The sequence below is a fragment of the Drosophila simulans genome, chromosome 3L (genome assembly GCF_016746395.2).
Source record: "Drosophila simulans strain w501 chromosome 3L, Prin_Dsim_3.1, whole genome shotgun sequence".
NCBI classification, from domain to species: Eukaryota; Metazoa; Arthropoda; class Insecta; order Diptera; family Drosophilidae; genus Drosophila; species Drosophila simulans.
In genome coordinates, this window is record NC_052522.2 from 12,826,607 (window position 1) to 12,847,880 (window position 21,274).

The window sequence follows — 21,274 nt, forward strand, 5'->3', positions numbered from 1 at the left end:
TGATTTAAAACTATTCAAACGTGATTATAGGTATGAGTTTAAAGAAACTTTAAAATCAATTAATTCACAATGCCCTAAAACTGGACGTAACGTAAAACTACCCTCAAAATTGATATTTCAGAGCTTGAAAGTCTAGTTTTATATATGACTTTCTGACTAAAATTCAAAAGTTGCGTTAGGTTAAGTAAATGTTTCAAAAGCAGATTTTAATGAGGACTTACATTTTAATTTAGGATGGATGATTGTGTTACTTTTGTTTACGTATTCATCTTACTCTTAAGAAAATATCTTAAAAAATGGCAATGAGAATAATAGATTATTGAAAAAAGGAATTCATGTATTCGAGGGGGTGAGTTTTAACCCCGCCGATGTGTTGCGTGGGGGCTGGAGTTGGCGCCCAAATAATCGATAGCCCGCCCCCAGCATCGATAGAACGGCCGCTGCGAAAGCTCCGGTCACACTGCTCAGTGGGCTGCTGCTTCTGCTGCAGAGAATTATCATTGTATTTCGTGTGGTGAAAGGCTTTGTGCGCGAACATTGTGCGTCCCCGGATCAGAACTCGCTTCGAAGTAAGTACCCGACCATCCCGGTGGCGCATTCCGCCGCTGGGCGGAAGCCCTAGAAGAGCCCCCGCCCCCAAAAGCAAATCATATGCGAAGAAGAAAACACGAAAATGCTGCCCACCCATAGAACGATGGGCTGCACACACCGATGCACACCGACACACACGCACACGGGCGAACATCATATGTTGATAAGTTGGCGACAACAACAACAACAGCAGCAGCAGCAAGAACAAAAAGAACAACAATGCATGTGAATCATTTGTAGGGATTTGTCTGTTTGCTCGCGAGTGGTATTAAATGTCGGCCTATTTAGCAAGACCCCTGCTTTGAACTCACAGCGATACATATGCACTTACAGATATGTCCAAGGCCTTGAACAATCCAGGAGGCAACGGAGGAGGCGGTGGCCCCCATCGGGACTATGGTGCGATGGCCGATTCCACGCCCGAAGTGAGCTTTGCGGCAGCCGGCGGTTCGTCCGGCTTCAGTCCGACGGAATTTATGTCCCTCAGCGAGGACATTGGCCACAACATTACTGCCATCCACAGCAGCACCAAGCAGCTGGAGAAGCAGCTGAAACTGATTGGCACACCCAAGGAGCTGCCCAATCTGCGGGAGAAGGTGCACACCATCAACACCAAGTGCAATGCCCGGGTGCAGACCACCAGTCAGGACTTGCAGAGGCTACAGGCCGTCGTGCGGCACGGAGATCGCCAGCAGAAGCTGCAGCTGGAGAAGCTCACCCGGGAGTTCCATGGCGTGGTGGAGAAGTACTCCAATCTGCAGCGACGCATCTCGTCGGCCATGCGGCAGACCCTGCAGCAGGCGCAGCAATTTGCCGATCAGGATGTGGAGGCCAACGCCCGTGCTGAGCTGCTGCAGCAACAGCGCTTGGAGCAGGCCCATCTCCAGCAGGAGCACGACATGCTCGACGATCGGCGGCGGCAGGTCGAGCAAATAGAGTCGGACATCATCGATGTCAACCAGATCATGACCCAGCTCAGTGGACTGGTGCACGATCAGGGGCAGCAGATGGGTGAGTAATCTCCTTCCAAGTGGGGCTCAACGACCGCAAATCGAGAAACCACAAGCCGTAATTAGGGCTCTCACTTTACGACCCAAATCCACGCAGTTCCACAATTGTAATAGCGTCCAAATGGAGAAATCCATTGGTGAAACAAAATATTCAGAGCTTATCAGTTCTTAAAAGTGGCATGGCAAATCTTTTAAATGCGTTGATAAGTTAAACATGTGCAAGAAATTATGAATCATTGACTTTGCTTCAATAACAATGCACATTTCGAAATTGATTGTAATTATCAACAACGACCACATCACTTAAACGCTTTAATTTTTCATATCTTTTATGAAAACCCGTGTCATTTGGCAAGTAATGTGTGCATACGCTTATCATATCGTTTAATTTAGCTTCCTGTTCATTCGAACAGTAATCAATTATTTCGGGTCTTACAAAAATAAGAAGAAACTGATAAGAGCGAGCAAATATTTAAAATATTTACTGACTGCTATTACAGGTTTAAATTTCAAAATTGTTCACTCCTTAGTAATAGTTGTTGAAATTTCTAGGTGCTTGATGAAAGATTGTACCTGTTTTTGATAACACTTTCTAAGCAAATCTCAATTTCTTCGCAGATTTCATCGAGAACAGTATTGAGCAGACGGCCGCCAACGTGGAGGATGGCACCTCGGAACTGGCCAAGGCGGCCAGGAGTCGCCAGAGCTACCGGCGCAAGATCTTGATACTCCTGGTGATCGCTGTGATAATAGGTTTAATCGTAACTGGCGTTATCGTTGCCAAACTGAACAGTTAATTGTTTTATTTGTACGCCCATATTCAACAAACACACGCAAACATACACAACCCACACACACACACACACACACGCATAGATTTTTGTAAAACGATTTTTATAAGAAACAAAATATTCGATCGTTGAGAACTCTGTTTAATCACCAAGTGAGCAAAGACAACAAGAATGTAGAGGAAAAGCTAAAGCAAAAAATAAAAACAAATACCATATTTATAATTATACATATATATCTACATATATATACATAAGTAAATAAGGATACTGAATCCCACTTAACTTGCATATAAACAATATTCAGCGCTTTTAAATGTTAATTATTTCTTGTTAAAAACGATTTTCGCGAGCAATCTGAGTTTTGCATTGAAATTTGTAAAATTTTTGTGTTTAGTTTCGAGCCAGCGGAAGGGGAATTGCTGAAGACGCCTGCGGTTTCAGTATTCCCTTTTGATATATGTTACAAGTTATAAATAAGTGAGCCAGCAATCGAAAATAAAATAAACCGAACAAACCAATTTGATTTGAAATGCGCGCCAAGTGGCGCAAGGAGAATGCAATGGGTTGGCAGTCCGCTTAAATCGATAGGACGTAATCGATAGACTTATCGGTGTGGGCCAAACCAAAACAACGTGCTGCGCAGCAAAACATTCATATTTCGTTATCTTGATAAAAATACTATTTGTAAAGATGCCACAGGGAAAATTCAAGAAGGCCAAGCTACCAGCATCGATACAGAAAAAGAAGAACCAAAAGCAAGCTGCCTTCACCCGCCGATCAAGTGATTACCCACATGCTCAACTATCTTCTTCGAATTCTAAGTTTTCGTTTTATTAATTTACAGATGCGCCCATTCAGGCGAAAAAGGCCAAGTTCAATGAGACGCAGAAGATCAAGTCCGTCATCTCGAAGTCGGTCAACAAGAGCGTGGAGAGCGAACTGCGCTCCCGCGCCCACGAGGGCTACATTCAGTTGAGCAAGGCCCAGGAGGCTGTGGCCAAGCACCACGCCTCCCAGGCGAAGGCGGCTGCGGCGGCCAGTACCGCCAAGTCCGCGGAATAGCTTACTCTAGGCCTTAGTACACTGTTGATAACCAAATGACCTGCATATTGTATAGTAAAACATCTCTAAAACTACTTCCTTTGTTATAGCATCGATTGGAGGAACCCAAAGGAAGCGAATTCTCCGCTAAAGATTCTCAAAAAAATTTACAAATCCGCCTAATAGAAGAGCATATGAGCTTCAAAGCATTGTTAGTATCTGCAATCTTTAAAGAGTCTACTAAATTAAGAAAGTTACTTAAATTTTGTAGTTTTCGCTGAGTTTAAGGATTGCATATCTATTGATGGTCAGGTGACCCTAATATTTGATACCATATTCATTAGATGCTATACTAAATGAACAAATTCATTTTCAATGTTAGTATGAACTATTTCATGTTCTAAAACGTTGAAAGTTGCCAAATGCAGAATACATTGTCTTACAATCTTGAATATTTTATTCAGTATGTTTCACAATGAATGCAAATTACTAAGAACGATGACATTTCCTTTTAAATGCCGTGCAAATTATACGAATTTTTGAAGTTTTCATTAAGTTTTCTTGTCGTGAGCTTTGACTTTTTCGCAACGCTGTCTCAAGGACTTGTTGACCAAGTACATGCAATGCTAACTTTGACGTTTGGCCAATTTATGAGCGGACCTTTGGTGGCCGCTGCTGGAGGAACTTTTGCATTCAGCTTCCTACTTATCACAATCAGTTTGTTTAATTATAAAAATAGTTGGCCAACAAAGTTGGTTCCGCTGACATTTATTGGACGATTCGCTGCGGGGAATTCCAAAATTCCGTAATTCCGCTCCTTTAACGACAGCTATTCATGACAAACTTTTTCGGCATTGGCAGGCAGGCAGCTTTGACGAAGTGAAAAGGAAAAAGTGCCACTAACAATTTCTATTTAATTTTCGCAACGTTTCGTTTCGTTTGCTATGCAAATTCTGCCCGCTTTTGATGCGCTTTTAATTAGCCAGCATCCCGCACTCACATGCAGCCGGAAAAATTCACAGCCGATTGCGTGTTTTTGTTTTGTTTCCTCGTTTTCCAGCCCCACCCCCAAAACCCACCCTCTTTTATCAAGCACTTTGATTCCGCGCCATTTCAATCGCATGCAAATTAGCCACGCCCACCGGCCCACCGCCCACTAAACTGAGGAACAGGTGACAGGATCCCCAGGTACTCGTTAGTCGTTTTTTTTTTGGTCGTTTTGCGTTTTTAGTTTAGCACCAGATTGAAAGTGCTCCCAGCATGCAAATGCATTTCTGCACTCAACCAGCCATTTGGGTGGATGGACCTTTTCGGATATGCAGTTTTAGCACCGGAAACAAGCAGTTGGTATCAGGCATTCGGAACTTTTTGACACCTATTCAAGCACACTCGCCACTCTTTTGGGGCGTTTTGAATGTGTCATGAAGTATGCCTTGCGGGAACTACTCTTTAGCTATATGCTAAGTGTATCTATAAGATAAGATGTACTATATGTTCTTTATTTCTGGACACATCCCAACAATATTTATATTTTGAATAAGATATAAAAAAGATACGTTTCAAAGGATTTATAAATTATTAGAGTATTTCCCTTGGTAACAAGTGCGTACCCTTTTGGGGCTTTTAGCATGACGTTCCACTTGATTACCACTCCATCTCATCGCACTCACCAATTAGAGAAAAAATTGGTAATAGCACCGACACTTGAAACTCCCGTCAATCGAAACGCTTAAAAAAAAAAGCGAATATCTCTTCAACTTAAAGCCTGCGTGGAAATCCCCGCTTTCCACATCAAAGTGATTGTTTTTGGCGTTTCATTTTATGGCTTATTTAATTGAGCATTGCATTTTGACCGCATTTGGCAGAGGAATTGATTGATTTGCATTTGCACTCATCCATTCAATCCACCCCAGCGATACCCACGGGGCTTAGCTCAGTCCATTTAATTAAAATATTTCGAACAAAAGGAGCGGACACCTTTCACGCATCCCCGCCCACACAAAGGATAAAAAGCAGCGTCCAGAGCGGAAATCACACGGCCCAGCATCCTTTTTGCATTTTCCATCATTTAAATGATGCGTTTCTGTTTGCCTTTGCGTTTGCGTTTGCATTTGCTGGCTGCCTTCAGTCGGTCGGCGACCTATTTGAATAGCGACGTGTGTCCCACTGTCGGACATTCCAGGTAGAGCAGCCTGCAGCTCTTCATGCACTCAAAAAAAAAAAAATGTTCTAATTCGAAAGATGTATAAATTGAGGAATATGTTCTATATATCTTATAGATTTTAAAATATAATTAACAATGCAGTTGAAGTTGACTGTCTGTAGCAGATCTAAATACCTAACAATAGCTTCTAGCTTTATCTATATCCCCTGAATCACAACCATAATATTCTGCAGAATATGCCACATTTTTTTTCAGAGTGGATGTGGCATGGACCACGGCTACCTGGTTACCTGGTCAGGTTGTCCGGCATCTCATTGTGTGCGAGGCGCGCATGTAAATTTGTCCAACTGCACAGGCAAACACTTGGAAAGCGAGCGGACAGAGGCCCACTGCTGGCGGCCACCTGCGGCATTCCACGCCAAACCATGACCATTCAAAAAAAAAAAAAAAGAGGATCCCCATTCCATTCAATTCCATGCGATTCGATTCCGTTTTCATTATCTTTTTGTTTTTGCATACAATCGAACGCTTTGGTTCCTGGTTTGAGGTCCATATCCTTTCTATGCGACGACGCGCGGATTCTGACTTATACGAGTGTATGATGAATGACAATGAGCGGAGGGTTTTGTCTATTATTTTGTTTCGGGTATTAAGTTTTTCATTTTTTGGTTTTTTTTTGAAAGGGGGATTATATTTGATAATAGAAGTGCTGCAGATTAGAGCCAATTCCAGGCATTTCCTAAACCAGGAATAAGTTTCAATCATTTGTTATTCATTTGAATATAGATATACTAAAGTTCAGTTTTAAGGAATTCGCTTCGCCAAATGATTTCATTCAGCTTCTTCCTTTTTGGATATCTTGTAGATATCATTCCTACTAATTTCCAACACATTCCAGTTTTCCCTCGCTATCCCAAACGGATTATTAATGAACAACTTCGATACCTTTACTAAATTATACACCTTTGCCCTGGAGAGAACCCAAGGGAGAGGGGCACGAATATAAAAGAAAATTCACCTGTCCACACGGATTTCTAACTTTTAATACATAAATTAAGGCTCAAAGCCGAAAAGTGAGGGAAAAGCAAGAGAAAAAGAAACAGAAACACAGGGCAATCCGCGGCATTGAAACGATAAAGACCCGGGTTGGGTCATTGAGATATTCCACCTGCAGTCGCATCGCATACCCAGTGCCACCAGATCAACAACATATAATAATCCCATCAGCATTTTCGGATACGCTTTGCAAATGAATTGTAGAGCGGCATTCCCGATTCCCAGCCAAACCGGACTCCAGAGCATGGATAATAATAATGTGGAACCGAAAATGAGCCACGCGGATCGTTGAAAACTGACGACTGGTCAGCGAAGGTTCTACATTTGCACCTGCATCGGATGGGATCGGAACTTTGATGGGCCTGGCGTGGCTTACATATAATTAAAGCGGACTTGTGGATACAACTTGATATCCTCGCCGATGTGCTCCATAAAGCATATGAGCGCGCCAAGATTACATAATGGTTTCGTTATTAAATGACTTACATTTGCATTTTAGAAGAGCTGCGGTGGGAATTTCATCGTTAAGAACTGCACTTTCGTCGGAATTACCCCCAACAAGTTCCTTTCTTAGCCTGGTTATCTATAATGTTTTTTTAGTGGCAATACCTATGTCCATCTGGCAGTAAAAAACGACTCTTTATTGTGTTAGAAATGACTTTGTAAGAATTTAATTAAAAGCTGCTTAACAAACCAAATCGTAGATAGTTGTTCAACTTAAATGGAATTGATAAGAAATAACCCCTAAATTTAAGCAGTGTTAAGTATTTTAATTTAATAAATAACCATGGCTAAATAGTAATCGAATTAAAGGCCAGATATCCAAACTTTTTGCAGCCAGTGTTGAGGGCATTTATTATTTAGTTAACATTTCCCAAATCATTTGCCTCGAACATTATTTGCACAACTGAATTATTAAAGCACCGGGTAGCATTTCACTTCCGCTTTCTGCGAATAAAAAACGAATATTCGTCGAAAAAACCAAGGCTGAAAACCTGAAACAAGAAGAAAAGCGAAGCAGCGTACAAAACCAAAAAAAATCTGTTGTCAAAAGGCGGAGCCAAAAGCGGATGTAAATGTGCCCAGCTGCATGCCAAAAACTGCAATTGTCATCAATACGAGCCAGAGATTCAGGATGCAGGACTCAGGATTCGGGGCGGCGCACAAAGCCAATCCATAAAACAAAAGCAAGAGCGAAAAGTGAATTTCAATAACGGATGTAAATAAACCACATGAGATCGATTACCTCCCCAGCGTGCGGGTGAGGTGAGTCGAGTCCTGCTGTCAGGATAACAGATGCACGAAAGGCACCGACTGCAGGTACAGCTCCTCCTGCTCCTCCCGCTCCTCACGCTCCTCGTGCTCCTCCAGCGCCTCACAGCCATAAAGCATCCAGCATATCAGTTAACTCAGAGGGGGAGGATGGCACAAAAAATCATAGTCCTCGCTGAAAAAAGCACAAGCCAGAAACATCTGTCCTTTCTTCGAAGGAGCCAGAAAAACGCAGCAGGTTTAAAATTTATTTAACTCGGCACGAACAGAAGGCCACAAGGTAAAAAATGTAGAGGTAAAACGCAGCGCAACTTGGTCATCAGAAAAGGTTTCAGAAAACAAAACTTTAATGAAAAAATATAAAAAAATATAATTTTATAACTTTAACTACTATAATAATAATCTACTTCAGATTTTAAGTTTTAGCAAGTAGTTAAAAAAGTTTTCTATTAACCAGCAAATCTTTCATGACATGACTAACCATTTTCATCCATATTTATTTTGGTTGTTAATATTTTTGGTATTTATGGTATTTGCGAGTTTTAAAATATATATAAAATAAATGTATATATTTTATTGCGATTTATTTCAGCGATTCCACTAAAAGGCTTTACACTTTGTAGCTATGCAAAAACATCTGTCCGCTTTTAAGGGGATAAGGTAGAAATCCGACAAGCTTAAGATACATTTGCGTCAGCCGATGGAGCAGGAGGCCGAGGAGCAGATACATATGCGATGAGGATGCAGCCGCGGGCCTCGGCCATCAGAAGACAAAAGCCCATTAAGGTGTAGCACCTGGACCGAAGATCACCTTGGTTTGGCCCTCGCCGGAGCAGGGGGATCTTGGCCAGGAGTGGAGTGGAGTGGAGTCGGGTCGGGGAGTCGCATAAATGTGTCGATATTATTACGGTAAACAGTCTGATGCGTTTTAAATTCAATTTTAAACTCATCCTGCACTCTCTAATTGGAGCCTTTGCGAAAGCGGATCCTCGCATCCAACGGCGCATAATAATAATGAGCCTTGTCATCGGGCCAAGTTATTCGCCGCTGAATGTGGCTTATTGAAAATCCATCAAAATGTTAAATCTTTCGCCATTTCGGGGGTAAGTGCTTAAACAGTTGCTTATTATAGGGTAGTCCTCGCTGACCCACAAAGTGTGCGGTATTACTAAGCAAATATATGGGGGTTGGGGTAGGGATTAAAGAAAAAATGGAAAGTTGTAATGGAAAACACTTAACGGCTTTGATTAAGGTTAAATAGGGCGGGTTAATGTGTATGTATTTTGTGGGAAAAAGTTTAAAAATGTGGATATCAAGTTGAAAGAAACCTTTCGTAATTCAATTTTGACGAAATATGTGATGTGAATTGAAATTGGTAAAGGGTATTAAATCAGTTAGCATTTTTTTTAAATGTATTTTCTATGCCCAGCTTGGCAATTGCATAGCATAAATCGTACCAATGAATTGGCTTAAATTGGTCATGTAAAAAGATCATGAAAAACATATATGAGCCTTGTCGCTAAGAATAGTCCAATCAAAATAGCTCCTTAGATCTCTTCTTGGGATCACTGCAAACCAATTTCAGCTGCCGGCAAACAAACGATTCCAAAGTCATCCGATGGTCATTGTATGAGAATTAGGGAATACCAAAGAGTTTGCCGCCTGCGAAGGTGTAAAGAAAAGGTGCTGACCCAAGGACAAAGGATCAGAAAGGAGCCCAACGCCTTCACGGCCACAATGCGTCAATAGAAACAGACAAGGAATTTGCCAGAAATAGTTTCCCGATGGCTAAGACCAACATTAATCATCGTGCACCAATTCCAAGGCCAATCAGTGGACCAAACAAACAAAAAAAGCCAGAATTCTGTGCACATCAAGGCCATAAATGTCGCTTCAGTTTTAATAGAGCAAGCTGATTTCGAACAGGACCTTCGCTCTCCCACACTTGCAGCTGGAGAAACCACAGGAGTCTGGTCAACAAACAATGACCAAGGCGGCCTGGCACAAAGGTCGCAAAGTCATTTGAGATTCGTTAAAGAAAAATTACATGAAGTTTTTGCGGAGCAATTACCAGGTGTAAGAGAAGTCCAGCACTCGGGGGCGTATACTAATTGTTCGATTCTTGGCCCGCTTGCGAAATGCTCATGACAAATGTCTTGGCCAACACCCTTCCCCTCTCTCCCAGGCATTCATCACTCTGCATTCGAAAGTGCGCTGTAATTTCGACCTCCTTTTGTTGGCCAATTGTTCGTTCGGGCCAGCCTTTGTCGGCACCCATTTGGGGCAAGTTTTATTGAAAAGCCAGCCCTGCTGGTCCAGCACTACATGAGTAGCTTGGGTGTGGGTACGCACATGGATTCCATCCAAGGACTATTGTCGGCGCTCTACTGAGCTGTAATTAATGTCCCCTGTCCACCGCAATCGTTCTTTGATTGGCGAGTTCTCTCATTTTTTTTCGAGAAACGAATCTTCCTGGAAGAGTTCGTCAGACTAGGAAAATGATTTCATATATAACTCAATTACTTAAAAAAAAATTTGTGGATTTTACTGTAACTAAAAGCCTTGCTGTTATTTTAAAATGATATATAATTATTACAGTAGTTTCTTTATAAAAAGGAAATGCAACCTGCTCGTCCAGTTGATTTTATCTGATAGGGCAGATTAATCTTTACTTAACGTTTGCGTTTAGCCGCTTTGTACACTCAATTTGGGTTTTGGCCTCGGCCAAATCGTATCTGCAACTCGAACTTATCGGTAATCCATCGCCTGCCAGGGGCACTTAACATGCTTTTTATCTTTATCTTCGATCTGGCCGCATTTCCTCCTCATCGAATTTGGTTCGGTTCCTGTTCAGGCCGCAACTTCCTTGGCATTGTGGCGCGTTTTTTCCTTTGTTTTGGGGATATTTTTTTTTGGCAAACTTCTCGGGTGTCAGGGAGGAAGTAGGTGTACATGTTGTGGTTGATTCGAAGGATACCTGCTCCTCGCGAGGGATGCTGTCGCCTGAAACCCGAATTCAGTGTCCTGAAAGCCGATACTGCGCGAGTGTGCGAGCCCGGTTTGGCATTTGTCTAAAATGCGGTTTTCCTTGGCATTTAATTTCTATTTCAACATTGCATTCGTAATTCGAGCCCTTCCCACAGGTGTGTGTGTGTGCGGATTTGGTCTTGGGGAATTGGAATTGGAGCAGGTTGGTAGGCAATCTCTCTAGACTGTGTATTTTAGTGCCGGAGTCCATCGTTTATATATTCATGTTACCTTGGAGAGCATTTTCCCTGCTGCTTGGCTTTTTGTTTGGCTTTCCCTCAAATTGTGCGTGCTAAAAACAGTTGACATATCCATGGGCGTGGCTCTATGTTCGGTGTCTGGGGGCTTTTACCGTTGGCATATTACCGGGAGCTACCTGCTCAACCAGCAACTCACTTGGCGCTCCTTAAAATGTCAAATGTTCTCGGGGACCATCCATCCATCCGTTCGCTCGCTCGCTCGTCCGTGCCCACATATGTATGTATGATGATGTACCCATCCCCAACAGCTGCTAATGGAAATTGCGGTTGGCGGAGGCGTTTGGCGACGACTTCCTGTCGTGCTCGGCCTGGAGAAATTTATGCTAAAAGGTTGCCAGTTTGACTTGGGAACGACCTGCGCTTGCCACCCGAGATGCCCGGCAACTTAAGGCCTCGCCGTTTCCACGGGTTATCTATTGGAATATGAGGTATTTCGTATGAAGGCGGTTGCAGCAAAAAAACGAATGCTATCCATTCATATTCGGGGGCAATTTGCCTGTACAACGGACAATCCCGGCCCATCCTTAGTGTCCGTCCGTATCTGAGTCCCTTGTTCGTTGTCCGTGAGTCCGTGCGGCGCCTGAAAAGCATTTTGTGTAAATACGGCGCAAACAAGCTCCAGACTAATTACGACAGGGAGATAACAGCAAGCAGAACCAGCCAGGCCAGGCCAGGCTGGCATGGATTCAGGATCCAGGATAATAATCTAAGCAAATTTATCAACACGGACACATATGAAAAAAATATGAAGGAAAAAGCAGCAGACAGCAAAGGATACGCACCAAACGAGCGAGTGAAAAATTATGCGATGCGGACTCCAACAAAAGACACATGGGAAACACTGTGGAAAATGGGAGCAGGAAGGGATTCCGTAGATGTGGAGGAATCGGCAATTGGGATCTCGCCTAGAGCTGTTTGTTTAGCTATTTTCAGTTAATTTAGATTTCCCGAAAATTCCTCACTTGCCTCTTAGGTTCATATCATCTATTCATATCTTCTATTTTGTAGTAAACGAAATTTGATGGAGGCAACCTAAATTCCATTTAATATTATTAAATTATGATTGCCAGATATGCAAAAGTTACAGAAAAATGCAAATTTCAAAATATAAATATATTTTTAAGAAAGTTTTGTAATTTTTTGTATAATTACTTTGAAGATATACTTTCAGAAAATTATGCATTAAATATGTATAATCAAGCCATCATTATTATGAATAAAACATCCCACTTCTGTGCCTATTGAGATGTTAACTTAAGTAACTTAAAACAAACACGCCACGTGCTGCAGGCCAAATAATTAAAAACGGCTAAGATACGACTTTAAACAAGGATACAACCTGGCCTACTCAGACAAAAGGTTATTTGGGTGAGATTGCCACTTTCCCAAGAACTGGAAAATCTGATTTCCTTTTTGGCAAAGATCATTAGGAGAACACCGCCTACAAACAAATCCCGTGTGCAAATATTTTCCACAGCTAACAAGAAAATCTGCGCGCCAGAAGATGTTGCAACATGGCCTAAGCCCAGATCGTAATGTCCTAAGCCGGTTCGGGATTAAATTGGCTTAGATGGGACCTAGAGCACAAAGGTGAAATGTATACAGTTCATCAAGGATTGATCCTTCGCATAATTTTGCGCAGTCTGTGGATGGCGGGAAACCCCAAATGTGAGCACCGGAAAATGCGGAGCGGGAAACGGAATGCGGAACTTTCTCTCGCCGGAGGCGACCATCAATCATCGTCAGGCTCCGGGGCACATTAGCATTTATGAACTTTTGGCCGAGTTGATTTTTCTCTCAACTTGCCAAGGGCTGCGATTTTGGTCTAGAATGGGTTGACTTTAATAGGGTTTTCCATTATTTCATGCGCTTGTGCATATTTGGCAGTCAATTAATGTCAAACTAGTTACAGCTCTCGCCCAGCAATCGATCAAAAATTTAAATGCAACCACCTCCGTGGGTTACTTCAACAAAATTATTATTTGACATTATTCATATGACCCGAGGAGAACAACAGCAAAAAATGAGCGATGACAATGAGGAAGTCTTATTAAAAACTGGAGGATAGGCCAAGATACCGTTGAGGTGTTGATGATCTCGATAAGAAAAGAAGTTGTGGGAATACCTTTTGCCTTCATTTAATGATTCAGTTTTTATTGCATTACCCATCAATTTGATATGGTGGTTAGGACTCCGTGGTTCAACCAAATGAAACTAATCTAGAAATTCATGGGAGAAGTTCTTTGGACGAGACGTTCCTAATTAAGATTTGGTTCTTGATAAAAACGGGAAAATTGAAGGCTTCATGCTGAACAAACTTTAATCGCTATTAGATATGTACATAATCCCAAAGAGATCGTGAAATTATATATCTTACCTTAATTAATATAATTAATTATATATAAACGAATTAGATTTAAAGTGTATACATACACAGCTTATATTGTTAAAACATTGTTAAGCTCCTTAAACTTAAAATTCCGATTAGCAATAACAAATCTGGCATTTTACATAATCCAACTGTCTTGTGCAATTTAAATTTGCAAAACTCGTAAACAGCATTTCATTAAGTTAATTAAAATAAGCCGAAAATCCCCAACCCCAAGTCAAATGGAATTTCGCAACTTAGTTTTTCCGATTTTTTACGCTGTGTCATTATTAAAAGCGGCATTTTAAATGCCATTTTGCATTATGAATTTAATCCAATTGTTGATGGCGTTGAAAAAAAGGACAATGCAGCAAACGCACAGAAACAACAATCAAATGATACGGTAATTAGTTAATTTATAAATATCATATAAACTGCTCATTTATGAATTCAATTAATGTTCGCAGACGCGTGACCGAAGTGGATTAAACTCTAATTTAATAACTCAGTTGGTGGGTGCAAAAAATGCGAGCGCGCAAAGTGCTCAAATATTATTAAATGAAAACCTCAAAATGGGTGACAGTTGCAGCATAATGATTTACACCACAGAACTGCCAACGTTTATGGATACAATATCGAATATATATATATACAAACGATACTATACGTATGCCGACACATGGCGTGGCATCGGTTGGCCACAATCCACGAATCCTGCCCACAGATGCGTTTACAACTCACCAGAACGCCCAGCACCCATTCCTCATATGTCATGGATAGATGACTACTTAAGGGATCTGTCAATTGCCTAGGATAATGTTGTGTTCTGTCGTTAATATATATGCGTTTCCCAAACTCAAGTGGATCTCGGTTTCTCGGGATATGTCTGCGCACATCTGTGTAACCCTAGAACGCAGAACGCCCACAGCTCCCTGGGATCCCACTCAATCCCCTGCCCCCAAAAGATATATGTACATATATCCCTCGTGGTTAGGCCCATGCCAAATGTACGTATAATCACATTGTTGACTGCAACTGCAACTAATTACAAATCAATTTGAACCAGCCCCCAAAGGCAAACGAATTCCGGGGAGAGTTGTTCCATGGCCAACCGCAACACAGGAAGCGGGATCGCGGGTTCCTAGCTCCTTAACACCTGCCTGCACCCCATTAAAATGGTATGGGGCCAGTGTCAATGCCAAGTTTAGCAACGGAACACAAAAATAAATTGACATCTCAGGCTGGCCGTAAATCAATGGAGACAACTCAGACATCCAAACCATGTTGAAGTGACGAAATGAGCTGCAGAGTGAGTCATAAAAACACTGAAATCTAGAGGAGATGGATCACATTTGATGGTTGTCTTTTATGATCCCACAATTGAGATACAACAAGATGGAGATATGAGAGGTCTGTGGAGGACAGTGTAGATATATTTGAGAAGGAAACGGTGGATCACAAATGATGGATGGAGTTCTTAGTCATTTGAGATAGGAGCTTATGATATGATAAGCCTGTAATAGATCGTCGAAAAATGCTGCTAAGCCCTTAAAAAATAGTATTCCTATTTTATTTTTAGTAACCCAAAAACTGATGGCAACTTATAAATAAACAGCAAATATGGAAGACTCCAAATGTGAGTGGAGAATTAGAAGAATTGGTATTGAAAGAACTGTGTTTATGCAAACAATAAAAGATCTGATTGGCAAATATATATTTTTGGGATCGTACCTCAGGGTCTTTTTGTGCTCAAACTCCAACTCTTTCCACACATCGCCTAAGCTTATTAGTACCCAAGCTGTTTTCGCCATATATATATTTTTATAAACCTTTCTCAAACAGTGGCGTATATAAGCACTTCAGCTTCGATGCCTGGCCATTGTTAGGGGATCTTGAGAAGAACAGAGGAATCATTTGTCTTCTAATTATGATTTCAATGGCTTGGCAGAATCAAAGAAGGCGTAATTCGCTCTCACCACAGACAGGACTCGTTCGGAGCTGCCTCTAAGGCGGCAAATCGAATCAAAGAAATAGCAAACAAACAAATAAGAAAGGAAAAGGAGTCTCCTCTATGGTATTGTTGACAGGCCGCCGAAATGAAGGAGACCGCAAAATACACTCAGACAAAGGATGCGGAGCAGGGGCGACTTCATTTGCACAAAAGGAGCGGAAAAAGCGATCAAAGAGCTAACAAAAAGCGGAGCACCGAACTCGAAAACATAAAGCAGAGCCCATCATCACATGTCCGACGTGAGGTAAACCCATCTGAAAAACCCCTAAGCAGGCCAAAATCCAAACCATATCCATGCGGCCAGCTTAGGACTCCTTTTTTTATTTTTTTGGCCTCATCTGCTTTGTTTGCCACCACATTGCGTTGTCGTCTTTAAGCTCTTTAAGCGATATTAAAACATTTTACGGCGCAGCAGGAGGTGGCTTGGAATTTTCAAAGCTCTCAAGGTTTCACAAAAATAATATCAACATAACCTTTGAACCAGAACTGCATGCGGCTTACAACTCAAAAACAAATAATTATATTTTATAAAAATATTTCATGTTTTTTAACTTGGTTAGTAACTCAAATACTTTTGATAATTGTTGTAACTCAGATACTCATAAACAGGATATATATTTAGGTATATATTTTTACTTAATTTTCTCGCCTTTTTGTTAAGTTAAAATTTAAATTTAAATCTAGTCGCCAACATTTCGGAGCTATTCAGAGCACAATGCTTATCAGGTCCAGAGCACTATGTCCGCATTGGGCCACGTACTCGGAGCATCCCGGGCCATGCGTGCCCGCATCGGAGGCCTTGTAGAGCTGCAGTTCGTCCACGTGCTGCAGTTCCTGCTCCGCGGCACTTGTCGTTGGCCTGCGGAAAAATTGGGGGGAGGGGGAAAAGGATGTCATAATTAGTGGTGACCCCTTGAAGCAAGCGAGCTGGAGGGAGACTCACATGAATAGAATCTGAAACAGGCTGCCCAGCAGCCCGTTTTGGGCATCCAGGGGCGATTCGCTGACCTCGCAGATTGTTCGCAGCAGGCAGGCGGAGCCATTGAATCCATAGTGGGTCAGGATGTTGATAATGCTGCGGTAGAAGTCGTGGCGCCTGAAGGGAGGCGGAGATCCCACCGAGCGACGCCTCACCTCGTTGTCCTCATCCTGTGGAAAATCACCTCCATCCTGGCGGGCATTTATGGGAGTCACATTGCCTCCGACGCCCAGATAGTGATCATCCAAGTCCCACTTAAATATAATAATTATAAATGGGTTGGGGACGAGTATAAATAACAATTTAAATTTTTAACCATACTCACCCTGTCAATCCACTGATTGTAGGAATCGTTGGAGGGCAGTGCATAGTTGGACTCAAAGTTGAAGGCCATGTACACATTTTTGGGACCCAGTTCCAGTGGAATGGCCACAGCAGCCAGTAGCTAAATAATAGTGTGAATAATCACTATACCCCTCAGACGAATCCCCTGCAATACTCACACCAAAGGATCCCTGACGAGGAAACACCAGAAAACAATGTGCTAAGCTCAAGCCTAGAACGAAAACTCCACCCAAGTAAAACTCCCAGCGAAAGGCACCCATCTTAACTCGAGCTCCAGAAAAACTAAGTGCAGTTTGCGAAATATTGCAGGTTGCACCAAACGATGGGCGTCACAATTGGCAGTTCCACTAATGAATGGGTGAGAAGTGGCTTACGGTACTACCAGAGTTAAGAGAAAGAAACCGGAATATGCAAGATTTACACGGTTACCACTTGACCCCGTCTCCATCCGATCGCAGTTGTCTACTGCAAAAGGTGCTAATTGCTAGAATGTGTAACATTCTCGGGCGAGAAAGTCTTCTGGGCTCGATTGATGGAGCCGTTTTTATTGAGAAATCAAAAATGAAAAATTCGTGAGCTAGAAAAAGAACACCCAGAAAATGGATTAGTATCTTAAAAACAGAGCTGGCATTAACACGCACTGAGACTCGCTCGGGCGTAGACCACAAAAAAAAAAACAAATTATAATAACAGGAAAATGAAAATTAGTATAGTATTCATATTGGCCAGTTGCCTGCTGTACCAGGTGATGGCCTCCCTGGGCAGCCTCTCCAAGCATCAGAGGAGTAAAAGAGCTCCCATTCCCTGGCTTATATACCCCACCACATCACCCACTCGCGTCATGGTAAGATACATCTATTGGTTGAGAAGAAAGCCCATTTCTAGCCCACTTTGTTCTTCTCCCAGTTCATTGGCGGCATAGGTATTCCGCTGGAGGATCTCAACTACGAGGCGGTGACCACCGGCTATGTCCTTAAGGTGGAGTACTGGCTGCCCACCACTCCGGATGATCTGAGAACACCCACAGCGCTGCCCCTCACACAGGTGGCTACGCCGGGTGTTACCGGAGCCAGAAAGCAGAGGAAGCCTATGTTTGAGAACTTTCTGGTGGGAGTGGACGAGCTGGGCAAGAACACCAGGAAGCTCTTGACCAGGACCAACAAAGTCTTGAGTAGCTATCGATGGACTGTCTACAAGGGACTAGAGGGATTGGCCGATCGTTTGGGCTATCAGGGCAGGATTTGTGTGCTGAAAAGCATATGCGAGGCGGCCGAGGAACCCTTTCATTACACAAATGGGCTCTTTGCGGATCTATTGCACATATTACTCACGTAGGTCGTAATGGAAAAACATCTTAACCATATTATAATTGCGTCCTAACCACAGACCCTCCTCCTCGGTGGACAAGTTGTCGGAACATGCTGACAACGAGTATTACTATGCAGAGAAGGTGGGACAATCCGGAGCTGGATGTGATCGGGTCTTCAAGGAGTGTCGACGAAGTTTATTGCAACACTTTAGCGAACTCCATCACAATCTGGATAAGATCTTGTTTTGAGGCAATAAAGGAAGGCTGAAATGATACCAAATATTTCGCTCAGTGTTCTTTGTGGCAAATGGGACTTTGTGATAGTAACAAAAATGGTCTAGTGCTAATTAGAAGAACGTGAACTTTTAGTGAAGCCAAAAAGCTCAACATGGAAGCTGAAATAATGGTCTCAATTCTGATCGTGACTCAAGTGTGCCATATAAATTGCAGCTAATGACACTTTCGGTTTCCTAATCAAAAGAAAGTAAGAAGTTTGATTCCCTGGACTATTAAAGTGAAATCATTTCGCTGTTTGCTAATTTAGTCACCAATCTTCTTTGAAGCAACGTGGTTACTAAGCACTAGGAAATATTCTTAAGGACTTTATCATGAACGTGTTGATATCAGTGCTCTTAATTACTAGTTTTGTTGGAGTTCTTGGAAATCACACTCCAAACAATACTGGGAATTTTAGAAGTGAGAGTGATATTTTAGTGCGAAAAGCCCGATGGCTGCCCTTGATTTATCCTAGAGCTAATCCAACTCGATTGCAGGTAAGTTCATGATTTCATTTTTAAATAAGTTACAATTATTTAAAACATAGCTTTCCAGATGATCGCTGGCTTTGGTATACCTGCAGAAGATCTTAAAGTTGAATCCGTCATTACGGGTTATGTTCTGAAAGCTCAATATTATTTGCCATACTCTGCCAAGCAATTGAGGACCAAGGATGTGCATGAAATCTCTGAAAATAGGCTGCTGCAAAATGCCACCATCTTTGATAAGGTCATGCAGATGTCGGAGCAAAAGCTTGGATTTGATCCAGATATCCTGCAGGAGGATCTTCAGGCCCTGGGCAGCTATCGTTGGTCGGTTTACGAGGCTTTCACGGCTCTGGCCATTCGCATGAAGCTCAATGGCAGAGTCTGTGTCCTGAAGAGCATCTGTGAAAGTGCTGCGGCTCCCTTCGACGAACGAAATGGTTTGCTGGGCGAAGTGCTTCACATCCTGCTCACGTGAGTTTATGATCGTGGGATCGGCCTTATGGTAACCCCTTTCTCCCCCAACGCACTTTCAGACCATCTAGCTCGGTGGATCCCTTGTCGGAGCACTCGGACAATGACTACCTGCAGGCTGAAAGATTGGGAGCAGCTGGTGGCGATTGCGATCAGGTGTATCCGAGGTGTCCCAAGTCCCTGCTGGAGCACTTCAGCGATGTGCATCATCTGGGCAGTGAGTTCCTCAGCATGCTGGGTTGAGTTGGGGCCCAATTTGTGGCAAATGATTGTGATATATAAAATAGCTTATTAAATTATTATTGCATTGAAGTGTCTAACTCACTATAAATTTATTATTCTTCTTTAAAAAAAGGACTACAAGTATAACATTTTATATGCAACTTTTTGAATCCTATCTCCGTATTATGTTCTTAGATATATTAGATGATTGCCTGCTTCCGTATGGGCCTTTTGGACTCTGGGAACTATGGAGGCCCTTGGCACTTCCTCTTCGGTTGATTTCACCGGCAAGGGCGTGAAATTTATGCAAATATCCACATAATAACTCTTTTTGTTCTCCTGTCCGGGCCTCATCATCATCTTTGGATATATGTATGTATCTCCACGCTCGGGTGGTCTTTTCTCCTCTCCGGCTATCAAAGCGTACGCATCTCCCGGCTTGGTCCCAACCTCTTTAGGCCCTATTGTCTTCTAATTCAATAATTACAGCCCGAGCTTTGGCTACCGGGGATTGTTTTGGGACCCAGACCCACCACCGTCTTGGGCGAGGGTCTTGTGTTTTTCTGTCCACGGTACCTGGGACAAATAGGCGTTTAAATGCAAATGTCTGCGCTGTAATTAATACGCATAATACGCGTATTATGCTAATGCCAATGTCATAATGACTCGAGGAAACCCGAAATGAAAGACGAAAATATGCATTTCACACTCGGTGCGGGATCTTTGGGCTCAGTCATATATTCATCACTGGCGGGCTGCATAGTTAATGCCCTTACGTACTAATTAGCTTTGACAAAATATACAACAGAAAACAAAAATGTGGCTACTAAAAATTAGTAGTGCTGCTGCTGTTGCTGTGGGGCAGGGACTTTCTCTAAAGAAGACCCAATTCCAAGTTCCCAGACCGAGGCACTTGTCTGTAAGATGACAAAGTTCCGATAAGAGCTGGAATATATTTTGACAGGAGTCAGCAGTCGTCTGGGTCCAGAGTGAGATCGGGATCATGGGGATCCCAAACATAAACTAGATGCAAGATGCACCTTTCACAATTTTCATGTTGTGTTGTGATTACCCTTAACCCCTTTACGGTCTAGGAATCCCCCCAAATATTTTGTGTGCGGTGGGTGAGGGGCAATAATTTTCATTTTCATTGCCTTTCTTTGGAAACAATTTGTAGGAACATGCAACTTAACGAAGTAATCAGAGGCCAACTCCAAAGAGTTGGGGGCCAGCAGCAGATGCTTATCCGATGCCAGAAGGCCAACCATCCAGCCATCCAACCATCCAGCCAGCGACAACTATTTTATGGCCTTATGTGAGGATGGGGATGGGGATGGCGATGGGGTTGTTGCGGTGGCACTGGCACTGGTTGGCTTTATATGGCTGGGATTGCTATTTTTGGTAACCCTTTTTGTCTGCCTCCGGGCAGGAAAGTGGGTTACTATCCCCTCAGACTGGAATTTATGCTGCGTAATAATTCTTGGTCCACAACTAAGTTGGTAAAAACAATGTAACAAATTGTTGTGCTACGTACCTGGAGGAGCTGCGTATGCAAATTCACCCACCGACTGCAAATGCCAGCTATGTCAGGGC

The 21,274-nt window shown here is 42.5% G+C and overlaps 5 protein-coding genes across 5 annotated transcripts; 4 read left to right on the forward strand and 1 right to left on the reverse strand.

Annotated features, from left to right (window-relative positions):
- Positions 1-412: 412 nt before the first annotated feature.
- LOC6737913 (syntaxin-12) lies at positions 413-2,619 on the forward strand. The gene is made up of 3 exons (XM_016171417.2): positions 413-569; positions 925-1,602; positions 2,220-2,619. The coding sequence occupies exons 2-3, from the start codon at positions 927-929 to the stop codon at positions 2,396-2,398; spliced, it is 855 nt and encodes a 284-aa protein (XP_016031685.1). The 5' UTR covers positions 413-569; positions 925-926; the 3' UTR covers positions 2,399-2,619.
- A 351-nt stretch (positions 2,620-2,970) lies between these two features.
- LOC6737914 lies at positions 2,971-3,528 on the forward strand. Its single transcript, XM_002084702.4, has 2 exons — positions 2,971-3,173; positions 3,237-3,528. Exons 1-2 carry the CDS (start codon positions 3,083-3,085, stop codon positions 3,452-3,454), a joined length of 309 nt encoding a protein of 102 aa, XP_002084738.1. The 5' UTR covers positions 2,971-3,082; the 3' UTR covers positions 3,455-3,528.
- A 12,712-nt stretch (positions 3,529-16,240) lies between these two features.
- On the reverse strand, positions 16,241-17,175 carry LOC6737915. Its single transcript, XM_002084703.4, has 4 exons — positions 17,074-17,175; positions 16,896-17,015; positions 16,535-16,824; positions 16,241-16,450 (listed from the first exon to the last, which is right to left on the reverse strand). Exons 1-4 carry the CDS (start codon positions 17,173-17,175, stop codon positions 16,297-16,299), a joined length of 666 nt encoding a protein of 221 aa, XP_002084739.3. The 3' UTR covers positions 16,241-16,296.
- A 433-nt stretch (positions 17,176-17,608) lies between these two features.
- On the forward strand, positions 17,609-18,504 carry LOC6737916. The gene is made up of 3 exons (XM_002084704.4): positions 17,609-17,759; positions 17,822-18,246; positions 18,302-18,504. The coding sequence occupies exons 1-3, from the start codon at positions 17,613-17,615 to the stop codon at positions 18,471-18,473; spliced, it is 744 nt and encodes a 247-aa protein (XP_002084740.2). The 5' UTR covers positions 17,609-17,612; the 3' UTR covers positions 18,474-18,504.
- Positions 18,505-18,832: 328 nt separating this feature from the next.
- LOC27209212 lies at positions 18,833-19,738 on the forward strand. The gene is made up of 3 exons (XM_016184683.3): positions 18,833-18,997; positions 19,056-19,459; positions 19,522-19,738. Exons 1-3 carry the CDS (start codon positions 18,833-18,835, stop codon positions 19,700-19,702), a joined length of 750 nt encoding a protein of 249 aa, XP_016031686.1. The 3' UTR covers positions 19,703-19,738.
- Positions 19,739-21,274: the final 1,536 nt, after the last annotated feature.